Source organism: Pelophylax lessonae, assembly GCF_965119305.1.
Source record: "Pelophylax lessonae genome assembly, chromosome: 2".
Lineage (NCBI taxonomy): Eukaryota > Metazoa > Chordata > Amphibia > Anura > Ranidae > Pelophylax > Pelophylax lessonae.
The window spans coordinates 414435757-414457485 of NC_138769.1; the positions used below are offsets into that span (position 1 = coordinate 414435757).

The 21729-nt window shown below is 38.1% G+C and overlaps 1 protein-coding gene across 1 annotated transcript in view; it reads left to right on the forward strand.

Moving 5' to 3' along the window:
- Window positions 1-21729, forward strand: part of ZPLD1 (zona pellucida like domain containing 1) — a gene marked incomplete at both ends in the record, with an annotated part of 114080 nt that overhangs the window by 19921 nt on the left and 72430 nt on the right. The window contains 3 exons of the mRNA XM_082244767.1: window positions 13909-14129; window positions 18990-19171; window positions 20869-20941. Of these exons, the coding sequence (XP_082100893.1) occupies window positions 13909-14129; window positions 18990-19171; window positions 20869-20941 (476 nt within the window). The remainder of the gene's footprint in view (window positions 1-13908; window positions 14130-18989; window positions 19172-20868; window positions 20942-21729) is intronic.

Sequence of the window (21729 nt, forward strand, 5' to 3'; positions counted from 1 at the left end):
AAGATTTCTGTCATTTTTGGTGTTTTTTTTTAACGCGTAATGGCGGCGATCTGCGATTTTTTTTTGCGGTACTGGGACATTGCGGCGGACAGATCGGACCCTTGACTGACATTTTTGACACTTTTGGGGTTACCAGTGACATTACTGCAGTAATCAGTGCTATACATATACACTGTTACTGCAAAATGACACTGGCAGGGAAGGGGTTAACTTTATTAGGGAGGGAGGGCTTAAGTGTGTCCCTAGGGGCGTGCTTTCTACTGTGATTGGCTGTGGCTACTAGTGTAGGAACAGTGATCAACAGTCCTACATAGTAGAACCATCTGATCACAGTTTCTACACAGGGGAGAATGACAGGCGGCTTGTTTACATCAGCCGCCTGACTTTCTCCCTCTGTACCGACGCACTAACTTCCCTGTGAACGAGCCGCGGTGGGCGTGCGCCTCCGCAGGCGCGCGCCCGCCCGCTATTGGCTCACAAGGAAGTGACAGGCAAGTGATGTAGCGATACGTCACTCTGCCTGGCCGGGGCTGACCACCGCAGTATATAGTCGTGCGGCGGTCGGCAACCGGTTAAAAACTATTAGCCTAAAAACAGTATAAATTGCAGCTGCTGTATAAATAAAAGTGTATTGCCTCAACTGCTTACCTACTCACTTGGAAGATCTGTGTCCTGCTGTTTCTCTACCTCCTGCTGCAATGCCCCCCATCATCAAAGGGAGTCTCGACCCCACCTCTCTGAGCCCCTTATACAGTTAAGAACAGAAGTTATGTAATTGGTTATAAAAAAGGGTATTTAGAATTATTTATATACACAACCATTTGCCTTGTATTTCTGTTTTTTTTTATAAATTCTTTATTTTAGCATTCTCACCTTCCTAGTGCTGAAAGTGTTTTTAGCACCAAAGGGGAGTATGAATGAAAGAACATCCTATTATTCATCTGCATTGAATACTCTGTGAGGAGGTATTGTAAAGTGGCTGAGGAGGGATGTACTGTGACCAAGAACCATAAGGTGACCAGAGACAAATGTCTTGCCTTCTCTCCTTGTCCACATACATTCACATGTCATGCCTGTGTTTATGATTGTAATAAAAAAAAGTTATCTTTTGTGGTTACCAGTGATATTTCTCTTTTTGGCTTTTTACATCCTCTCTGGAACTGCTGTACAGTAATGCCTTATCTTTATTATAGTTTGACATTTGTAAGATATGTAAGGTGCACCTGTAAATGTATAGTCTTGTCACAACTCAAGGTTGCAACTGGAAAATTTCCATTTTCACATACTGTGCCAGAAGATTGTTTATACATATACATTTTTTTTCCACATGCATCCTTTTTCTCATTTTTCATGGAAAGATAAGAACGGATACATATTTAATTCAGGTAGCAGTCTCATATATTTGAGGTATATGAGAATTCAAAAATCCAAAAATTTACATATATGAATTTTAAGAAAAATGCATTGTTCTGTATGTAAAGACAAAACATTGTTTGTGTTTTTTTTATTTTATTAAAATATGGAAGTGTTAAAACTCTAGTCAAGCCTTTAGTGCCGGGTCACACTTGTGTGATGCGGGAAGGCAGCCTGTTCCCGCATTGCAAACGCACATGTGGCAGTTCACACTGCCATATGCGATATGCAGGGGGTGTCAATGAAATGTTAACGACACCCCCAGTTTGATCGCATATCGCAGTGCGATCTGACAGTTCACACAGGATCGGATCGCACAAGTGTGATCCACTGTGCGATCCGATCCTGATGCGGCTGAAAAAAGGGTCCTGTGCGTCTTTTGTGCGGGTGCAGTGCAAATTTCAGCCATACAAAGTGTATAGCTGATTTCGCACCGCACATCCGATCGCATGTAATGAAGGAGCAGTGCGCTCCGATATTACATGCGATCGCCGCACTCGCAAGAGTGTGAACCGGCACTTAAAATTAGCACAAATATTTGCATTTATGTGACTCGTTGCATATATATTCTTTTCACATGATTTATTGCTTATTTATAATTTACGTTATAGTGCCACACATGTTTGTTTTTTATTTATGGTATATCTTGTATCAACATATTGTGTAGGCAGCTTCCCAGTAGAAACTATTTTTTTTTTTCTTTTACTTTCTGATATTTCCCTGGAAAAGAAAGTTACGGCACACAGGAAGAAAAAAAAAACACTAAAATGCAAAAGGGATCTGAAGAATTTTCTACTCTGTTCATGGGAATGTAGGCGTACCTTATTCCCTCTCCTAAATACCAACCTATCTACTAAATAAAAAAAGAGACACACATGTTTTTGGCAAAATTTTGGCCGTGGTACGTTTATTAGTGTAGACTTATTAAATAAAATGAACATACCTTGAATATTCACTTCAATAATTAACTTTATAATTTTTATATTTTCAAACTGCAAAACATAACAGCTCAGTCACAAAGGACTTGAGCTCCAGAAGAATAAATATAACAACAAATCCCCCCGTTCAATAAAAAGAGCGATAATACCACATTTTGTGCCTTGCGACAGGGAAGGGGAGGTTAGGAGCTTCTTGTGCTGACTCCTGAGCAACTGGCAAAGAACTTAATGTGGAGGGCCCTTTACATAATGAGCCCCACTAATTCTGGAATCTTCCATTGTACCATGTGACCTTCCAGAATTTTCTAATGGGTCACATGGTATCTGTCTTTTTTTGCCTAAACGTTATTTAAAAATGTCTTAACGTGACAGCAAAATTTATTTAAATTCTTAAAGTGGTAGTACCCTTTTTCCTGAGGTAAATTTTTTTGTTTAATTTTTTATTTTCTTTTTAAACGGTTTTTATTAATTTTTTATTTTCATAGAGGGTGGGGCACCTGCATGCCCATGTAATTGGGCCCATATATATGAGCCCTCCCTATTCAATACATATTCTTTATACTTTCATTTTTTTTGGGGAGTTTTTAGAAACCCACTTAATGAATGTGTTTTCATCTAAAGAGAGATGAATACATACAGAGATAGTAAGTTTTCTACAGCACTATAGATGGCTGATACTAAATATTGCATCAGGATCAGCTGAATTAGAGTACAGCAGCCATGTTCATAGGGTATCAGGACAATATCCCCCCAGACAATATCCCCCCGGAAATTATCCCCTGGGACAACATCCCCCCGGAAAACATCCCCCTGGACATAATCCCCCCTGGACAACATCCCCCCGGATAATATCCCCCCGGGACAACATCCCCCGGGCAATATCCCCCGGGACAATATCCCCCCGGAAAACATCCCCCTGGACATAGGGTTAGGGTTAGAGGGGGGATATTGTCTAGGGGGATATTGTCCAGGGAGGATATTGTCCGGGGGGATGTTGTCCAGGGGACTGCCTCAACCATCCAGGGCTCTCTATGGGGGCACCCGAGCCAAGCTGCAGCCCTGTGTATATTTATTCAGACACAGAGCTGCCGTGCCCCCCTCTTTCTCCTGATTGGCTAACTGAGTTTGGTTGACTCAGGCAACAGGAGAAAGAGGGGGGCACGGCAGCTCCGTGTCTGAATAAATATACACAGGGCTGCAGCTTGGCTCGGGTGCCCCCATAGCAAGCTGCTTGCTGTGGGGGCACTCAATAGGAGGGTGAGGTCAGGAGCTCTAGCCAGGGACCCAAAAAGAGGAGGATCTGGGATGCCCCGTGAAAAACCACTTCACAGAGCAGGTAAGAATAGCATGTTTGTTATTTTAATTTAAAAAAAATGAGACTTTACAATCACTTTAAATTCCCAGTTGGATTGGTACAGGACAATTATCCTCAGCTCCGTTTAGAAAAAATAAAATAAACTAAATAATCTCCTTTTATTAGACATTTGAAGGACATTTGGTCCAAGCACCATAGATTTTTTTTTAATTATGCACAGACATTTTATATAAATAGGAATCTTGTGCACAAAAATATGTTTTTATATTGCATTAAATATATTGCACAGTGGCGTCACTAGAGTTGGTGTCATCTGGTGTGGTAAAACCTGGGGTTAACTCCCCCAACAATTTTTGCAACCTGCAGGAGAGAGAGAGAGGGGGAGAGATAGAGGGCAGAGAGAGAGGGGGGGGGAGGGTGGGGGCAGGGAGGGAGAGAGAGGGAAAGAGAGAAGGGGAGAGAGGGGGCAGAGAGGGGTGAAGGAAGAGAGAGGGGCAGGGAGATGGGGGCAGGGGGAGAGAGTGAGAGGGGGCAGGGAGAGAGAGTAAGATGTGGAGAGAGAGAGAGAGCAGAGAGAGGGGCAGGAAAGGAGAAAGAGAGGGGCAGAGAGAGAGATAGAGAGCGAGAGATAGAGAGAAAGGGCAGGTAAAAAGAGAGAGGGGGGCAGGGGTAAAGAGAGGGGGCAGGGAGAGAGAGAAGGGGTCAGGGGGAGAAAGAGGGGGGCAGAGGTAGATAGAGAGGGGGGAGGGAAAGAGAGCAAGGGGGCAGGAGGAGAGAGAGGGGCAGTGAGGGGGACAGGGAGAGAGAGGGGGGCAAGGGGAAAAAGAGGGGACAGGGAGAGGGAGGGCAAGGAGAGAGAGAGGGGGCAGAGAGAGAGAGAGGTGCAGGGTCTGGTCAGTGCTCAGTCCCATATTACTCACGATATTGCGGTGAACAATCTGACACTAACAAACACCTTTAAAACTTTGTGGGAACCAGTGACACTAATACAATATTTAGTGCTAAAAATATGCACTTTCACTGTACTAATGACACTGGCTGGGAAGGGGTTAAACATCTAGAGCAATCAAAGGGTTAAATGTGTGCTTAACCAGTATTTTTGTGTTTACAGTGGGCTACTTTCACTAAGGGATGTGCTGGATTTTATTCCCTGCTTCACAGGGAAACAAAATCCAGCACATCCCCACTGACAGGATGGAGCTCTGCATTGTTTACATATGCAAAGCTTCATCCATTGTGTCTCCTGGGCAATCTCTGGGCAATTGGGTGCTGGCAATCATCCATTGGCCTGCACCCCCTGATCGGCTTCTGCTGTGACTAATCATAGTTTTTGGGTTAGGGGGGTGTTTCTGTACTGAATAATTTGTACTGGGGAGGGGGGGTCTGTCTGTGCTGGGGGTGTTTCTGTAATAAGGGGTTTGTACCAAGGAGTCTGTCTGTGCTGAGGTTTTCCATCTTTGGTGGGAGTGGTGTTTCTGTACTGAGGGTTTTGTACTGGGGGTTCCTCTGTGCTGGGGTGGGGGGCCCTTATGTGCTGAGGGGTCTATGCTGGGGAGGGTAAGTCTGTACTAAGGGTCTGTGCTAAGGGGAGGTTGGATTATGCTGGAAAGGGAGTCTGTACTGAGGGTTTTGTGCTGTGGGGCTTGTATTGAGGTGATAGGCTGGGATGGAGGATTTAGGGAAGTTAGAGGAGATCTTTATTTTGGGGAATGTTGGCTGTGGGATGATTTGTACTGGGAAGGGGAGTAATTGTTGTTTGTGCTCTGTAAAGTGGCTTGTGCATTACACACTCATGACTAGAGATGGGTGGAAACATCCCCCTGTTCGGTTCACAGCAGAACTCCCGACCTGGGCAAATGATCTAACCCAAATGGCAAACTTTATCAAAGTTTATGGAAGCCGAACAGGAAAAATTATTTTGCCCATTTTAAAGGCTTATATACAAAAAATTGGCCAAAAATGGGTATGGGGATCTGGATACTACCCTTGGGGGGGGGGGGGCATGTAGCAAAAAAAAAACAAAAACAAAACAATTGTTTTTTTTTTCAGGCTCAATGATTTTAATTATATTTAAAGTGCAACAATAAAAATGAAAAAATCCTTTATAGTGCCTGGGGGTCCCCTAATGTACCTGTAAAATGGTGCATTTTTTTTTTCAGCGACACGCCCTGGACCTCTTGGGTGACCTTTGGTTTACAATTGCTCCGATTGGTTCTTACTGCTTCTGATTTCATGTAATTTCTAGGTGATGGTGGGGGTATTTCCTTGCATATTGTTCAACTGTTGATATTTTCTGTTCATGACTGTATCCTTGCATATGGTTTTCTTTTCATGTAATAAATATAAAGTGCCAGCGCTTAGGAAATGGAATATATAATGAATAAATCTTAATAAAACAGCTGCTGCTGATAAAAAGGGGGATACCTTTTAAATAATGAGTAAAATTGCGTATTAGCACTGCTCAGTGTGCTAAATTTCTAATATGTGTTCGTTGATAAAGTGATAAATATTATAGTGATAAAATTATAAATATATTACAAATAAATAAATTGTTACCACAAATGAATCAAACAATAAATACCGTATTTCATAAATACATTTCATATACAACATGTGTGTTTCTCAATAAAAAATCCAAAATTAAAGTGTCCAGTGCTCAAGTGATTAAGTAAATCTACAATGTACTAGTTCATATAACATTAAAAAGTGCAAAGTGCCAGTCTCTGTGCATCTACAACTCCTCAAAAAAAGTGCTCAGTGCTTGTTTTATCAAGGGAAGATATCCAAAGTGCCGATGCTTCTACAGTGCAGTTAGGTGCTCCCCTCTCGGTCCCTTACTCACCAGACAATAGTAGTATATGAGCCTTATAAGATAATCCTCACTGGTTGGGGTCAGGGGTAATCACCAAGCATCGATATATAACCAGAGCACTCTCCAACTAAGAACATCCAGGATCGCTTATCCATGCGCGATTAACATGAAAAGAGAATAGCCTTCATCGTGCAGCATATTTGTACTCTTTATTCACACGCTAAAAAAATTACACTTACAGTGTTGCAGAAAACAAACAGCGTTTGAATTTCCTCATGCGGGACGCCAAACAATGGCCGTGCGTTCCACCCGCATAAACCGGAAACCGGAAATTGCGTAGTACGTAAGTCAGACGGCTTGACGCGTTTCGCTCCACCAATCAGAGCATTTTCAAAAGCGACTGTACAATTTTTGTTTCTTTTCATGTACTGCTCATATATTTTCTCAATAAAATGTTTTGAAAAAAAAAAAAATGGTGCATTTTTAGCATGCATAAAATATGCTACAGCAAAAATGACACATTTCTAAAGAAATAAAAACAAGTCAAATCCCATTTAAAATGACTCGCGGTTACAATTGCCGGCATCCCCCAAATTAATGGAAAAAATTGCGTGGGGCCCCCCAAAACCTCTACCGGACCTTTTTCTGAGCATGCAGCCTAGCAGGTCAGGAAAGGGGGAGGGAGTGAGCCATCCTGAACCATACCAGACCACATACCCTCAACATGGGGGGGTGGGTGCTTTGGGGCAGGGGGGGGGCTCTGGGGCAGCAGCCGTGGATCAGTTAGTAAGGTATATGAGTTTATCAGTAGCATTCATGACTGAATGTAGGATAGCCTGTGTAGAGGTAGGCCAGCAGGAAGGAAGTTGCTGTAGTCAAGGAAGGAGATAACCAGGGAGTAAATAAGCTGTTTTGTGGTGTCATTATTTAAGAATAGGTGAATTCTGGAAATGTTACGTAGGTAAGGTGGCAAAATTTAGCCAGTGATTGGATGTGGAGCTCAAACGAGAGGTCAGAGTCTAGGATTACATCTAGCACCCTGGTATGTGTGCATAATTGTGCTATAGATCTCAATGGTAATGTCATAAGGGCGTGATCAGGGAGGAAATATTACAAGTTCAGTTTTATTATTATTATTATATTATTATTATACAGGATATATGTAGCGCCAACATTTTCCTCAGTGCTTTACAACAGACAATACAGTTAAAATACAATTCAATAGAGGAATCAGAGGGCCGTGGTCGTTATAGCTTACAATCTAGAAAGCCCCCATATAAAAATCACTTAGAAAATATAAAATCAAAAGTGCTTGTAATCACATTCACATTCGTCTGCTCACCACTCCACACAGATCTCTGTGGCTTTATATGGGAGCTTTTATTAAACTTTGTTCAAATGGAGAACACTATGTAGTCTGCCTTTCTACTTGCATGAGGTTCACAGAGCATTAAGAGGAGCTTGCAGAGCCGGATGCCAGGAGAGGAGACCATGGCAGGAGATCGCAGGAGTGTTTATATACAAAGCTGATTGATCTCATCTGTGAGGCGAGAAGGTTTTCCAGCCGGCGGCGGTGTGCACTTTTTGGTGTCATTAGGTGATTGAAGAACACTGCAGTGGATAACTCTTTATATTGCATTTTTGATTTACACATGGACTTTGTTTTTTGGGGGGTAGTTTTATATATTGTTGATTTAAAAGGACTTTGATTGAAGACACACAATGTTTTATTATTTTTTATTATATTTTTTATTCTATTACTTTTTATTGTGATTTTTGGTTGCGCTGCACTGTAAGAATATTTATATATTATTTGTAGTGTGGTTGAATCACTAGGAGTGTACAGCAGCAACGTTATATATATAATGAATATATTGAAAAATTGACACAGTATTTGGATAGTGAAGGGTAGCACTCATTGTATCTCACATACTGTTTAATAAGAAATCCGTCAAAGTGATGAATTATTACCTTCACTAATTTACTTGTATGTGTACAAATTTTAGTTTAAATGACTAGGGTTGATTTCTAAAAACATAAAGGCTACTCAATTAGAGGGAATACTCACTTTCTATAGTGTAGTTTTACTTTTTAAAACTTAGTAAATATGATGCAATAGTAGACAGAAGATATGATATGAAACAGTTTTGAGTTTGAATGCCCGATCATGCACAAGAGAAAAAAAAAAAGCAGGACTTTGTGTTCAAGTGCATGTTTACAGCAAGCTTTATCTTAAAAAAGCACACTGACAGCCTGGCTCAAAATGAGAATACAAAATATTAATATGCATTATTTCATGTATATACTTGTCAGAAAGCTTGATTTATGATTTTAACACTCTGATGAACCCTTTCATCAACAACACAAAGCTTGATGTCTTAAAGGAAATGGATAAAGCGATACTAAAAGTGTTAATGATAAAATAAAATATCCTACACATGTGTATATGTATGATTATTGAAGAAATCGGATAATATATCAAATTTGAACCTAAAAAAAGTATGCAAATATGGCTGAAATAGGTGCTTGTCTTATGACAGAAAAGAATATGACAGATCCTAGCACTGCACATAAGTACTCCTGAGTGTGGTTCACAGGAATAAAAATACTGACGTAGAAATCCTATCACCAGGGCAACTCAATTTTCTTTATCAAGAATGAGACATTTTAGAAGCAAAGGTTGTGCAGGAAGCAAATGCTTTCTCTTGATATATAGATATCACCTAATTAACTAAAGGCCACAAATAAAAATAAAGCACACGGAAAAACTCATTATTTATAAAAGCAGCTCCCAGTATTAATCTGGAAACTTTTTAAGGTTATGATTTCAAATAAAGAAAATTGAGAAAGTGATACTCTTCACTTAGTGGATAGGCACAAATATAATAAATGGGAGAAAGCTGCAAAAAAAAAAAAAAAAAAAAAAGAAATATGTGAACTCATATGGTAGCCATCCTTACTGTGAATTAATAAATAGGTAAGTTCTAAAAAAGCGGTAGCTGCAAAGAAGTATAGTGAAATAGATTATTTCATTTTTAATCATAGAAAACTGCAAATAAAGCTTTGGGCTATCCCATGAAGAATGTCAATGAAAACCAGTTTTCAAAACCAAAATAATATGTGTACAATGATTCACAAAACATGCATCATCATAGTGAACTTCCAAAACTTTGAATTAACAAATTAAGTCCACGCTTTTAGTGAAAAGAGCATAATTTTATTGCAAACAACAATCTGGGGTTAATTTACTAAAACTGGGGAGTGCAAAATCTGGTCCAGCTGTGCATGGTAGCCAATCAGCTTCTAACTTCAGCTTGTTCAAGCAGGAAAATGACATATCTGGGGGGCAGAACACTTCCAGGTAGCCATATTGTACTGCATTTTACAGGAAATTACAGTGGCTGCAGATTGAAAAGGAAAGGTAATTTTAAATAACATTAAATTACAATATGATTTGTGTCGAAATTATATAATAATATAATATATAATATATAATAATAATATAATATATATAATATATGCTATATTATTTTTTTTATTTGCTAGTTTTTTATTCCACAAAAGTGGAGTTACCCTTTAAAGGGTTAATTATATTTTTAGTTATAGCTGGGCTTCCTCTATTGAAATATGTAACTAGCTTAAAAAGTCTAATTAGACAGGAAGTGATGTTGACAGGAAATACTGTAAAAAGAGGCAGGAAGTGAGATCACATAGACCTGTGTTTTGGGAGAACACACTATGGGGTTGATTCACCAAAACTGGAGAGTGCAAAATCTGGTGCAACCCTGTATAGAAACCAATCAGCTTCCAGTTATTTATTTATTTTTTTGTCAAAGCTTAACTGAGCAAGCTGAAGTTAGATGCTGATTGGCTACCATGCAGAGTTGCACCAGATTTTGCACTCTCCAGTTTTAGTAAATCAACCCCTCTATGCTACAGACTGGAATAAAGAGTAAACAGCCATGTCTGTGCTTCCTGACCCAATAACTCAATTTGAACTATTGCAGAAGTATGCTTCAACCATAAGAACTGATTGAAGTGCCTAATGTAATGCTAAGCAACAATAAGATGTGGTACTAAATAGAAGTTTGTATAATAATGGGGTAAGTAGATAGTTTAGGATTCATTGTTTGTGCAAATACATGTGTTTGGCTTTATCCTTTTGCATTTTATGCATTAAGATAAAAAAACTTCTGGGTGTAGCAGCCTCCTCAGCACCCCTTATACTTACCTGAGCCCCATCTCTGTCCTGTGATGTCCACAAGTCCCTCAGCCATCCGGGACTTTCTCTCCTGGTTGGCTGAGACACAGCTGCGGTGCCATTGGCTTCCGCGTCTGTCAATCAAAGTCAGTTAGCCAATCAGGAGAGCGAGGGGGCAGGACTGAATGGCAGATCAGTTTCTGAATGGAAACACGGAGCTGCAGCCCGGCTCGGGTGCCCCCATAGCAAGCTGCTTACTGTGAGGGCACTAGACAAGAGGGAGGGGCCAGGAGCATCAATGAGTGACCCGAGAAGAGGAGGATCCAGGCTGCTCTGTGCAAAACCAACTGCACAGAGGAGGTAAGTATAACATGTTTGTTATCTTTATGCCCTTTTATATTGTTGATTCAGTCAAAATATCCCTTTTTACACTTTATTTTGTGTAAATACCTATGCTTCTTTGAAGACAGCAGTGCAACTCAAGACATATATTTCATAAAAGCAAAACAATATACACAGGTACTGCCAGAATCACTTCAAGATGTAACATCATATATATGCATATTAAAGCTAAACTCCAGGATTTGTTTTTAAAGCTTTGTATGAATGAGGGGGAAGAGGGTGTTGCTATTAGGGATGATCGAACTTTTGAAAAGTTTGGTTCGACCAGAACACCCGAACCTCCCAAAAGTTTGGCCCGGATTTCAGAACCCCATTGAAATCAATGGGACCCGAACTTCGGTAATCAAAAAACACCATTTTGAAGCCCTAAAACCCAATAAATGCCCCTAAAAAGTGCCTAGGGTTCTGGGTCATACCCCAGGGACTATTAATCACACAAAAAAAGTTCTTAAAAATTGTCATTTTGATAGAGAGCCAATTATTGAAAAAAAAAATGTCTTTGGATTTAGTATCCGTGTCTAAAAAGTGTACCTGTGAAGTTTCAGCTCTGTAACATGTCCAGAACCATAAAAAAAAGATTGTTTGTATTTTGTCACTTATAGAACAGGTTAGTGGCTTCTCTCTTTTCCCACCTTGCCGGTTTAGTAGTAAGCGTTTTTTTGGGCATTTTTTGGGGTCTTTTCAGGCAGGCAAAACATCTGAACTTGTGTATACGGGTATATATACAGACATACTTATATGTATATATACACCTAGACATATATAGGTGTGATAGTAGCAGAAATATATGCTTGCGCTAATGAAATCATTTACACTAATATGGCTCCGCTCCTATAACACCTATATATGTCTAAGTGTAAAATACATATAAGTATGTGTGTATATATACCACTATACACAAGTTCAGATGTTTTGCCTGCCTCCAAAGAACGCAAAAAAATGCCCAAAAAAACGCTAGCGCCAAAAAAAAAGCCCAGGTGTGTTGTTGCAGGCATTTTTTGGGGGTTTTTGGAGGCAGGCAAAACATCTGAACTTGTGTATAGTGGTGTATATACACACATACTTATATGTATTTTACACTTACACATATATAGGTGTTATAGGAGCGGAGCCATATTAGTGTAAATTTTAATTAGCGCAAGCATATATTTCTGCTACTATCACACCTATATATGTCTAGGTGTATATATACATATAAGTATGTGTGTATATATACCCGTATACACAAGTTCAGATGTTTTGCCTGCCTCCAAAAACCCCAAAAAATGCCTGCAACAACACACCTGGTCGTTTTTTTTTTTGCGCTAGCGTTTTTTTGGGCATTTTTTTGGGTTCTTTGGAGGCAGGCAAAACATCTGAACTTGTGTATACGGGTATATATACACACATACTTATATGTATATATACACCTAGACATATATAGGTGTGATAGTAGCAGAAATATATGCTTGCTCTAATGAAATCATTTACACTAATATGGCTCCGCTCCTATAATACCTATATATGTCTAAGTGTAAAATACATATAAGTATGTGTGTATATATACCACTATACACAAGTTCAGATGTTTGGCCTGCCTCCAAAAACCCCAAAAAAATGCCTGCAACAACACACCTGGGCGTTTTTTTTTTTTTGGCGCTAGTGTTTTTTTGGGCATTTTTTGGGTTCTTTGGAGGCAGGCAAAACATCTGAACTTGTGTATAGTGGTATATATACACACATACTTATATGTATTTTACACTTAGACATATATAGGTGTGATAGAGCGTAACTATATTGGTGTTAATTATTTCATTAGCGCAAGTAGTGTTTTCTGCTCCTTTCACACCTATATATGTGCAGATGTCATGCCTGACTCCAAACATGTGCTCAAAAAATCCCTATAGATGCCTGCAGCCAAAAAGCAAGCTGACAGGGGCGAAGCCATATTACTGCAGCGAAAGTGACTTCAGAGAAACTAGCTTTTCTCTATAGCAGTCACCCTGATATGGAAGGGTTTGGTCACCCTGCCATAGCAGTCACTGTCACTTCACCCTACACTACACTACAGTCACCCTGGCACTTAACACTTTCCCTACAGAAACTACATTTTTGCATCTAACTAAAGTGTAAAAGAGCACCCTAACTACACTAGATATCCCTTTCCTCACACTAATAAATGCTAAATGACACTTTGTAGCAGAAGTCATAGAACTGCTTCCACTCTCTTCCATGTCCCTGTATAACAATGCTAGGAATTTGGCGGGGGCTATCTTATATACTGGGGGGCATATTCACTAATGATTGGCCTATGGACCCCCTAGTCACTCCAATCACATTCCTAGCATTCTCCTGCCCCATCAATTGGCTTTTGCTAATGATTCTGGTCCAATCATGGGCTTTTAAAGCCCATTTCCTGTCCCATTGCATTTTGGTCGGTTTTGATTGCTGAATTCCGAACTTTTTGGTCAAAAAGTTCTAAATTCGGCCGAACCTCGAACAGCCAATGTTCGGGTCGAACCGATGGTCGACCCGAACCGTTCGATCATCCCTAGTTGCTATACAACATGATCCCCACACTGTATATGAGCAGTTTTAAAATATATTTTCATAAATTCCCTTTTACCAAGTTAGTGTAGATCTGAACAACTGTTCTTTTCCACGTGGTTTGTTCAAGTCTTAAGACAGCCATGCTTGATATGTACATTAACAAGTATAGTACATTTCTTCAAAATTCAGTCAAATAAGTTATTAGTTATAGCTCACATTTCAGGTTACTGCATAAAATTTCAGTTTACAATTTTAGAAAATTCCACAACAACCAGTATATATTTTTTTTCATTTTCAGCTGAAAGAGATATCAGCGTCTACTGTGGAGTGCAGACAATTACAATGAAGATAAACTTTTGCACAGTTCTCTTTTCTGGTTATTCAGAAAGTGACTTATCACTTAATGGAAAACATGGAGACGCTCACTGCAAAGGATTTATAAACAACAACACATTTCCTGCAGTGGTTATTTTTACCATTAGCCTGAGCACCTTGGAATCCTGTGCAAATAACCTAGTGGTAAGTAAAACTATACCTAGTATGAAAATGTTATTCTTGCTTTAAATCTAACTCCATCTTTGTAGGATTTTTACTTAAAGTGATTTTTTAAAAATAATAACAAACATGTTTTACTTGCCTGCTTTGTGCAATGATTTTGCAGAGTGGCCCTGAACCTTCTCTCCTGGGGTCCTCCACCAGTGCTCTTAGGTCTTCCTCTTCTCCTATTTGAGGCAAGCTAGCTAAAAGGGCACTCATGCAGCTGCTAGCTATAAGGGCACTTGTGCATCTTCTAGCTATAAGGGCACTCGTGCAGGCTCAATCCTGAGTCTATATACACACTAAGGTCAGCTTAAACCCAGCCCCCCACCCTCGTTCTGTCCTCATAGGCTTTGACTGACAAAATAAGTTAACATTTTAATGTGAACAGCCTGGGCTAAGGCTCACTTTGTAAAGCTGTGTCAATCTCACAACTAAATGAATAGTAATGCAAATTGATTGGCAGGTAAGGCAACTTCCTTATATTTATTTCATATGCCTTTTTAGATGTTGGCCTGTAGTTTAGCATTAATTCCCAATTAATTATACACAGAAATGTAACTAGTCCACAAACCTTTCATTCTTTAAACCTGTTAAAATACTTCTACTCAGCCCCAAACCTCAATGCCTTACAATCACAATGTTGCTACATATTTTTAAATATTTAAAGAAGGTGAGAATAAGAATAACTACCTGTATCAACTATAAAATTCCTGACTAAGGACATGGTCAGATGAAATGTTCAGAAGTGGTTTACTTTTGGTATCTGACCCTAATAAAAAAGCTCCTTAACCACTTGAAAATGTTGTTGCTAAGTTACTAGAACTATATGAAGTATTATTTTACTTCTGATTGTGTTCCAACTTATATGGATGGTGCAGAACAATAAATATTTAAGTAACCAGTGCATTTCTGTACCTTAGGGCTTGTTTTTCCCATAGTGAGCATATAAAAAAATGAAGGGTTACTAAAATGCCTACTTGAACATAGTAAATGCTACCTACAGTCATTAGGGCTGGTAAACAGAAAATTAACACAAAGGGAAACTGCTATCAGTAGCAACGAGTAAAAATTCACGTTTTTCATGGAAAAAGTAAAATACAATTTTTTTACTTAATGTTAAAGGTATTTCTTGAAATCCATTTTGGGACACAGGAACATGTTTTAGATATCTGGGTTATGTTCCCATATATTGGAAAGTCAGCCCCCACATAACCCTGTCTCTGAAGATCACACCTTAGGTTTATGAGCAAGCAGTACATAAGACCAATAACACAGAGGGGTGCGACTTGTTTCCTTCAAAGAACTTAAAGAAAAAAGAAAAATATGGCAAGTACAATAATCTTATTTTACACAGGAGGACAAAAAGCCCGGTCTTACATTTTTGACTCTGGCTCTGACTCCTAACTCTTTTACTTGGCTCTAGGAAAAAGTAGGAATGTCTATGACAGCCATCCAATCTTGTATGAGATAATCAAGATCAAGAACTAACCAGCATACCAACCACTGAACAATCTTAAGTCAAAGACACTGACAAACAAAGGGGATAATGTTAGCTTTCAATTCCCTTAGCCTAAAACATCGCTGCTGTGAGATGGTGGTGACAGGAATGTTTATCTTTGCACTCAACAATACCAGCTGTAAAGTAGATTTCAGTGCTTCTTCCAAACAGACCTTATGCACTGCATGAATCTTCAGAGACTGGGCCACACCAAAGGTTGTGCCATGGCTCTTGGCTTAGAGAACCCTCTATGCCTAACTATATACAGGGGTCAGTTAAGCACCAAAATGCAGAGCCCAGGCTAGCCCCACAATGTTCCAGTCCAACAGGGTCCAGGTACAGCCTCCTGTTGCTAAAGATAGGAAGATCTGGACAGTTGCTGTGCAGTATGTAGCTCAAGCAGCATTTTTTAAATCTTGGTGGAAGTCACCAAAGTAAAATATCTTCAGTGTACTGAGTTTCTTGAATAAAAAAAAAATAAGAATGATACAACTCACAAAAATATAGTTTGAGGTTTTCACAGTGGAGCTGCAGAAAAGAAAAAAAGGCATGACACTTGCAGGGAGGATTAAATGGGGACCAGTAAAAAAGTTTTTTTGCCAATTTCTCAACTTCCTGAAGTAAACAGTATAACCCATATGTCTAAGAATTTACTACATTACTGTGTTCCTCAATGGATGATAAAAAAAACCAGTCATGACAGTTGTCACTTTTTTGCCTATTATCTTTTCTCTGGTCAGTGGGCTACTTTAACTACTCTAATTGTTTGTTAGCAAATTATTAAGTTGGTACATTTTTTTTTAATATGAAGATAATAATTGCAGTGAGTTTAAAAGAGAACTCCATACTTGGAAAGAACATTTCATTATTTATACTTTTTTTTTGTTAAGTAGACTTGGTAGCAAAAGAAAAAAAAAAAGGTAGGTAATGTCCTATTTCTCAGTGTTGCTGTCTGCCTGATAAAGGGAACTGTGACTCAAAACATTTATCGTTGCTTCTAATTGTGACTAACAAAGTCAGATTTGGTGTGCTGATGATACACAATCTATTGTTCAAAACTGATAGTACCATCTTTCCAATTGCTACAGCAACCCTATTGCTGCAGCTAGACCACGAGCAATGTTTGCTGTGCAGCTGTGACTTCTATTTTTCCTATTTCTCTGTATGGAACAACACACTAGTCCAGGGATCCTCAAACTATGGCCCTCCAGCTGTTGCGGAACTACACATCCCATGGGGCATTGTAAAACTCTGACATTCACAGACATGACAAGGCATGATGGGAATTGTAGTTCCTAAACAACTGGAGGGCCATAGTTTAAAGACCCCTGCACTAGTCATTAGTACAATGCTGCTTGATCCAAAAGTGGCTACTTTTTTGGTCAATGTTATAATGGTAACGAAGGTGCTTTTACAGCCCACCAAGAATAAATACATAAAAATGTGTATATAATCTGAAATATGTTTAATGACATTTTTTATTGACTTGAGTTAAATTTATGTAGTGAGAAATGAAACATGATAAAAATCAAAATCAGCATGAAAGGAGCTTATTGTCTTTTTGTACTGTGTTTTTATTTGCATGCTCATTCCCTTCATTATTTCTGTTCTTTCAGCCCTTTTAATAATATATTCAAAATTATTAAAATTACAAATATTTGCAAGTCCATGTGATTTTATTTCTTGATCCAACATCTCCAGTTCTTTCTTTGAAATTATAAAAAAGTATAAATATTTAGTTAAAATTAATTACACATTTTCTGTTTAAGGTTCGATATCATTTTATTTTTGGAGCAAAAAAAAAAAAATCATAAATTTAGGATTTTCCGTATTTATGCAGTCTTAATAGAGTAATTTGCTTAAAATAAGCTATTTGGCTGCTAAAACAAATGTATAACATAAAAGTAAAGCAGCAGTGTCATCAGGTATAGGCAGACTTCTGCAGCATTTATTTACTATGTGTTATGAACACTTTTTAAGTCCTCTACCACAAAGAGTAAAAATCATAAGGAAAGCTAAAGCTGCACCAATATATAATAAACTGTTACTAAGTTGCATTGTGCTTCCAGTGCAAAATAGCCAGGTCTATATGATACTTATTCATTGCCTTGAACTGCGTTAAAGAGACTGGAAAAAGATGTGGATTAAAGAAACTATTAGGCTTATTCAACAAGGCAGAGCAACAAGGATGTGTGAACTGCAGTAACCCATTTATTCAGATTTGTTTAATATAGTCAAATCAGTTAAGACATCATTTCTGTTTTTGATGGGCTACTGAAATTTGCACATACTTTTTTATCTTTGCAACGCCTTACTGAATAAACCTGTTTGTGTTGTGATCAAGAAAAAATAAACATGTGGATTTAAAAATATTTGTTTTATTTTTTAGGGTTTCTTTTTGTTTTGCGTGGCTCTTTTTTATTAAAAAGAGGCTGTGGACTGAAAAGAAGGGAAAGGGTAAGTAAATATGTATTACAGTTTGCTTTTTTGGGTACCCTGACCCTTCTTTGTTAAACAAAAGCAATGACGTAGCACAGTAGTTTGCCTTCTAAAAATCTTTCTATAAACAGGAGATAAATGTTGTTCTGTCTGGTTGATCTCATGTCTATGGAGAAAGCCAGATACATGCCAGCCAAACAATCTTGGTGAGAAGCATGTTAAAACAGGTCATAAAATCTGTCAAACTGTTCATTTGCCCAATAAGACAAGCTGTGGTAGAAATTTCTCTCCTTTCCCCCATTCTCTCCGTTTCAATATATATGAATGCTCATCTTGACTCAGCTTTTATGAGCAAGTTGATAAAGGTGTTCGAGGTTGGTTATTCCAACACATATTTACAATCTTTGAATTATCCACATACTTTCACTACTTAAATCCATTAATTATTTCAAGTAATTGTAGACACCATTTTCCGTATTCATTAAATGCCACAATTAAATATTTATTAGTGTTGCTTTTGCTCACCAACTTCTAAATTATGTGGCCTACACTAGACAAGGCAATATTCCTGTTCTATTGTGAGCATCCTGGTCAGCTGGGCTGCACCTGCAACACATCTCTAACTTTATTTATTAATAAAGATTTTGTTTCTCAAAAAGCTGTCAAATGATGTGTTACTTGGAGGTCCATATTAGGTACAAACTTCATAGGCTTTTGACTGGACTGGCCAAATGTCTGCCCTGTGTTTGATTATCATATGTTTTATTTAATTCATTCTATTTCTTTGTTATGTATTCCCACAAAAATAATACTAGGAATTATAATTTCACTATAGTCTATATATACTTGTGTCTCCTATACAGATTGCGTTCTTTATTTATTTTGTGGTGAATATTTAACAGGTGTCAACTGTACCTGGAATCAATGCATACGGGGATGTTTCAATGGTACAAATAGGAAATATTTCCGGATATATAGATACTCCAGACCCTCCTACCATTATTAGTTATCTGCCTGGACTTTTATATAAATTTAGCTGCAGTTATCCCCTGGAGTATCTGGTAAACAACACCCAGCTGGCTTCGTAAGTATACGCTACAATTATGTTTAATCATAGAAAGTGGCAAGGCAACAATCAGCAGGAACACTATATCGATATATTTCCAAAATATTTCTCCTTTAGAACCATATGAGTCAAACTCTATTGAGCCAACCTTCTAATCATCTGTTCTGTGGATCACAAAGAAAAAATCTTATTCAATAAACAAATGTGCTAACTGTAGTAATCAATAGCAGTCAATCAGAATGTATCCCTCACTGGTCTGCGTACAATAGACAGATAAGTAAATCTGAATGGTGATATAGGATACTGTGCTTTAAACATCATAATTGCTCCCGCTGAGGTGGTGCGGAATTTGCAGCTAATTTTGTGCGGTTTCCACACCGCATCAAAATTGCACCCGATTCATGCGGTCCAATGCTACTGTGTATGTTAAATTTTTGCAAAACACAGTGGATGTTAACACTTATGTGATCTGATTCTGGTGCGGCAAAAAAAGGTTCCTGCATGATTCTGGTGCAGATGAGGTGCGACTTGAGCCATACAGAATGAATTGCTCAAATCGCACTGCTAAAGAATCATAATGTAAAAAAAAAAATTAAAAATTAAAACACAAATGTTTACATTGAAATAGTAAAAAATGTTTAAAAAAAAAAAAAAGCAAAAATAAATTGTAAAGGGAAGAGGGTATGGAAAGGTCCATTACAGCTTATTAGGGTTTGCTAAGGGTGAATAATGGATTTAATAGGAACAATTTTTATTTAAAAAATTATTACTGCTTTCATATTGTGAGGTTGCTTTATCTGATGATAGGTGTAGATCAAAGGACATTCTTTTGATCTGCACATAAACCTGCTACTCAAAATAATATTATTACAACTTATTTATCAATGAAGCTAACAAACGCTGTTTGCCAAATTGCCAACCTTGGTTACACAGGGTTATCTATTAGTGTTCCTGCAGCAAAAATTGAGACCCTCTTGTCATGCTGACATACCTTCCTGATGATTGCACCAGAAACATCAGCCGTGGGAAGGTGGTTGGCATACAAGGACTTTGAAGGTATTTGGATGAAGTTTTTTAAGACATACCTCATATGCCCAAGGTCTTCAGATGGTTGGTTAGCAGCTTGTTCATACTGCATTTTGGGGATATTTAACAGTCACTTCAGTGGCATTCTGACTAAATATTATTAGTGTTTTACTCTACCACCATCTTTTGCAGCACTATACACAACTGTATGTAATATTTCCCAACAATACCTACATATTTAATTTCAACTCTTAACATTTTTGAGGAGAAAATAAATTATTACATACTTCCGCTCAACTTTTCATCTTTTAGCATCTTATTTTGCTTTCTCCATAATATAAAACGAAATAACAATTCAACAGGGAGAGTAGAACCCCTATCATAATAGGCTGAGCAGGTATAAAAACCTAGGAAATCAAATGCAGAGATCTCAGCAGTGTCCCCAGGTGATATAAGAAACTGTCAGATAGTTTAACTTCCCAACATGTTTGAAAAACATATGTTACGTGGACTGACTCTTTCAGCTTTGTCATACTGTTGTATTACCATTTATTTACAATATACTGTATATCAGATGTGTTGGCTGTATACATAGAAAAACACCAGGTACATATAATTAAAATTATAAAGCATCAATATTAATGGACTTTTGCTGTAATAAATTGTACTTTTCTAATTTACCATTGTAGATCTTCAGCTGCTATTTCTGTCAGAGATGGAAATGGTACATTTATCAGCACATTGAATTTACTCCTTTATAATGTAAGTAAAAATAATACAACTGCTTGCCCTCTGCACTAAATTTTTATTTTATTCATAAGGAAATGTATCTCTTTAAGCTTTCAGTGCTGATCAAAGTTGCTAGTTTTCAGGTTACCTTCCCTTAACCACTTCTGGACCAGAAGGATTTGCCCCAGACAATTGCGTAGTTGTGCAATGCTGTACCCAAAAAAAAATGTATGCTATTTTTTTCCCCACAAATAGAGCTTTCTTTTGGTGGTATTTGATCACCTGTGCGATTTTGATTTTTTGCGCTTTAAACAAAAAAAAATAGTGACAATTCTGAAAAAAAAAAAAAAACAATTTTTTCACATTTTGCTATATAACATTTCCAAAAAACAAAAAAACTAAATTAAAAATCGAATGTTTTCATCCTTTTAGGCCAAATTGTATTCTGCTACATGTTTTTGGTAAAAAAATTGCAATAAGCGTATTCTGATTGGGTTGCACAAAAGTTATCGCATCTACAAACTAGGGGAAAGATTTATGTAATTTTTATTTATTTATTTATATATTTATTTTTTACTAGTAATGGTGGACTGGGACATTGCAGCAGACAGATTGGACCCCTAACTGCCATTTTTGACACTTTTGGGGGGACCAGTGACATTGCTACAGTAATCAGTGCTAAAAATATGCACTGTTACTGTAATAATGACACTGGGAGGGAAGGGGGTTAACCTAGGGGTGATCAAAGGGTTATGTGTGAGCCTAGCGGAGTGTTTTCTAGCTGTATTGGGGAGGGACTTGTGAAATGATCATAGAGACCT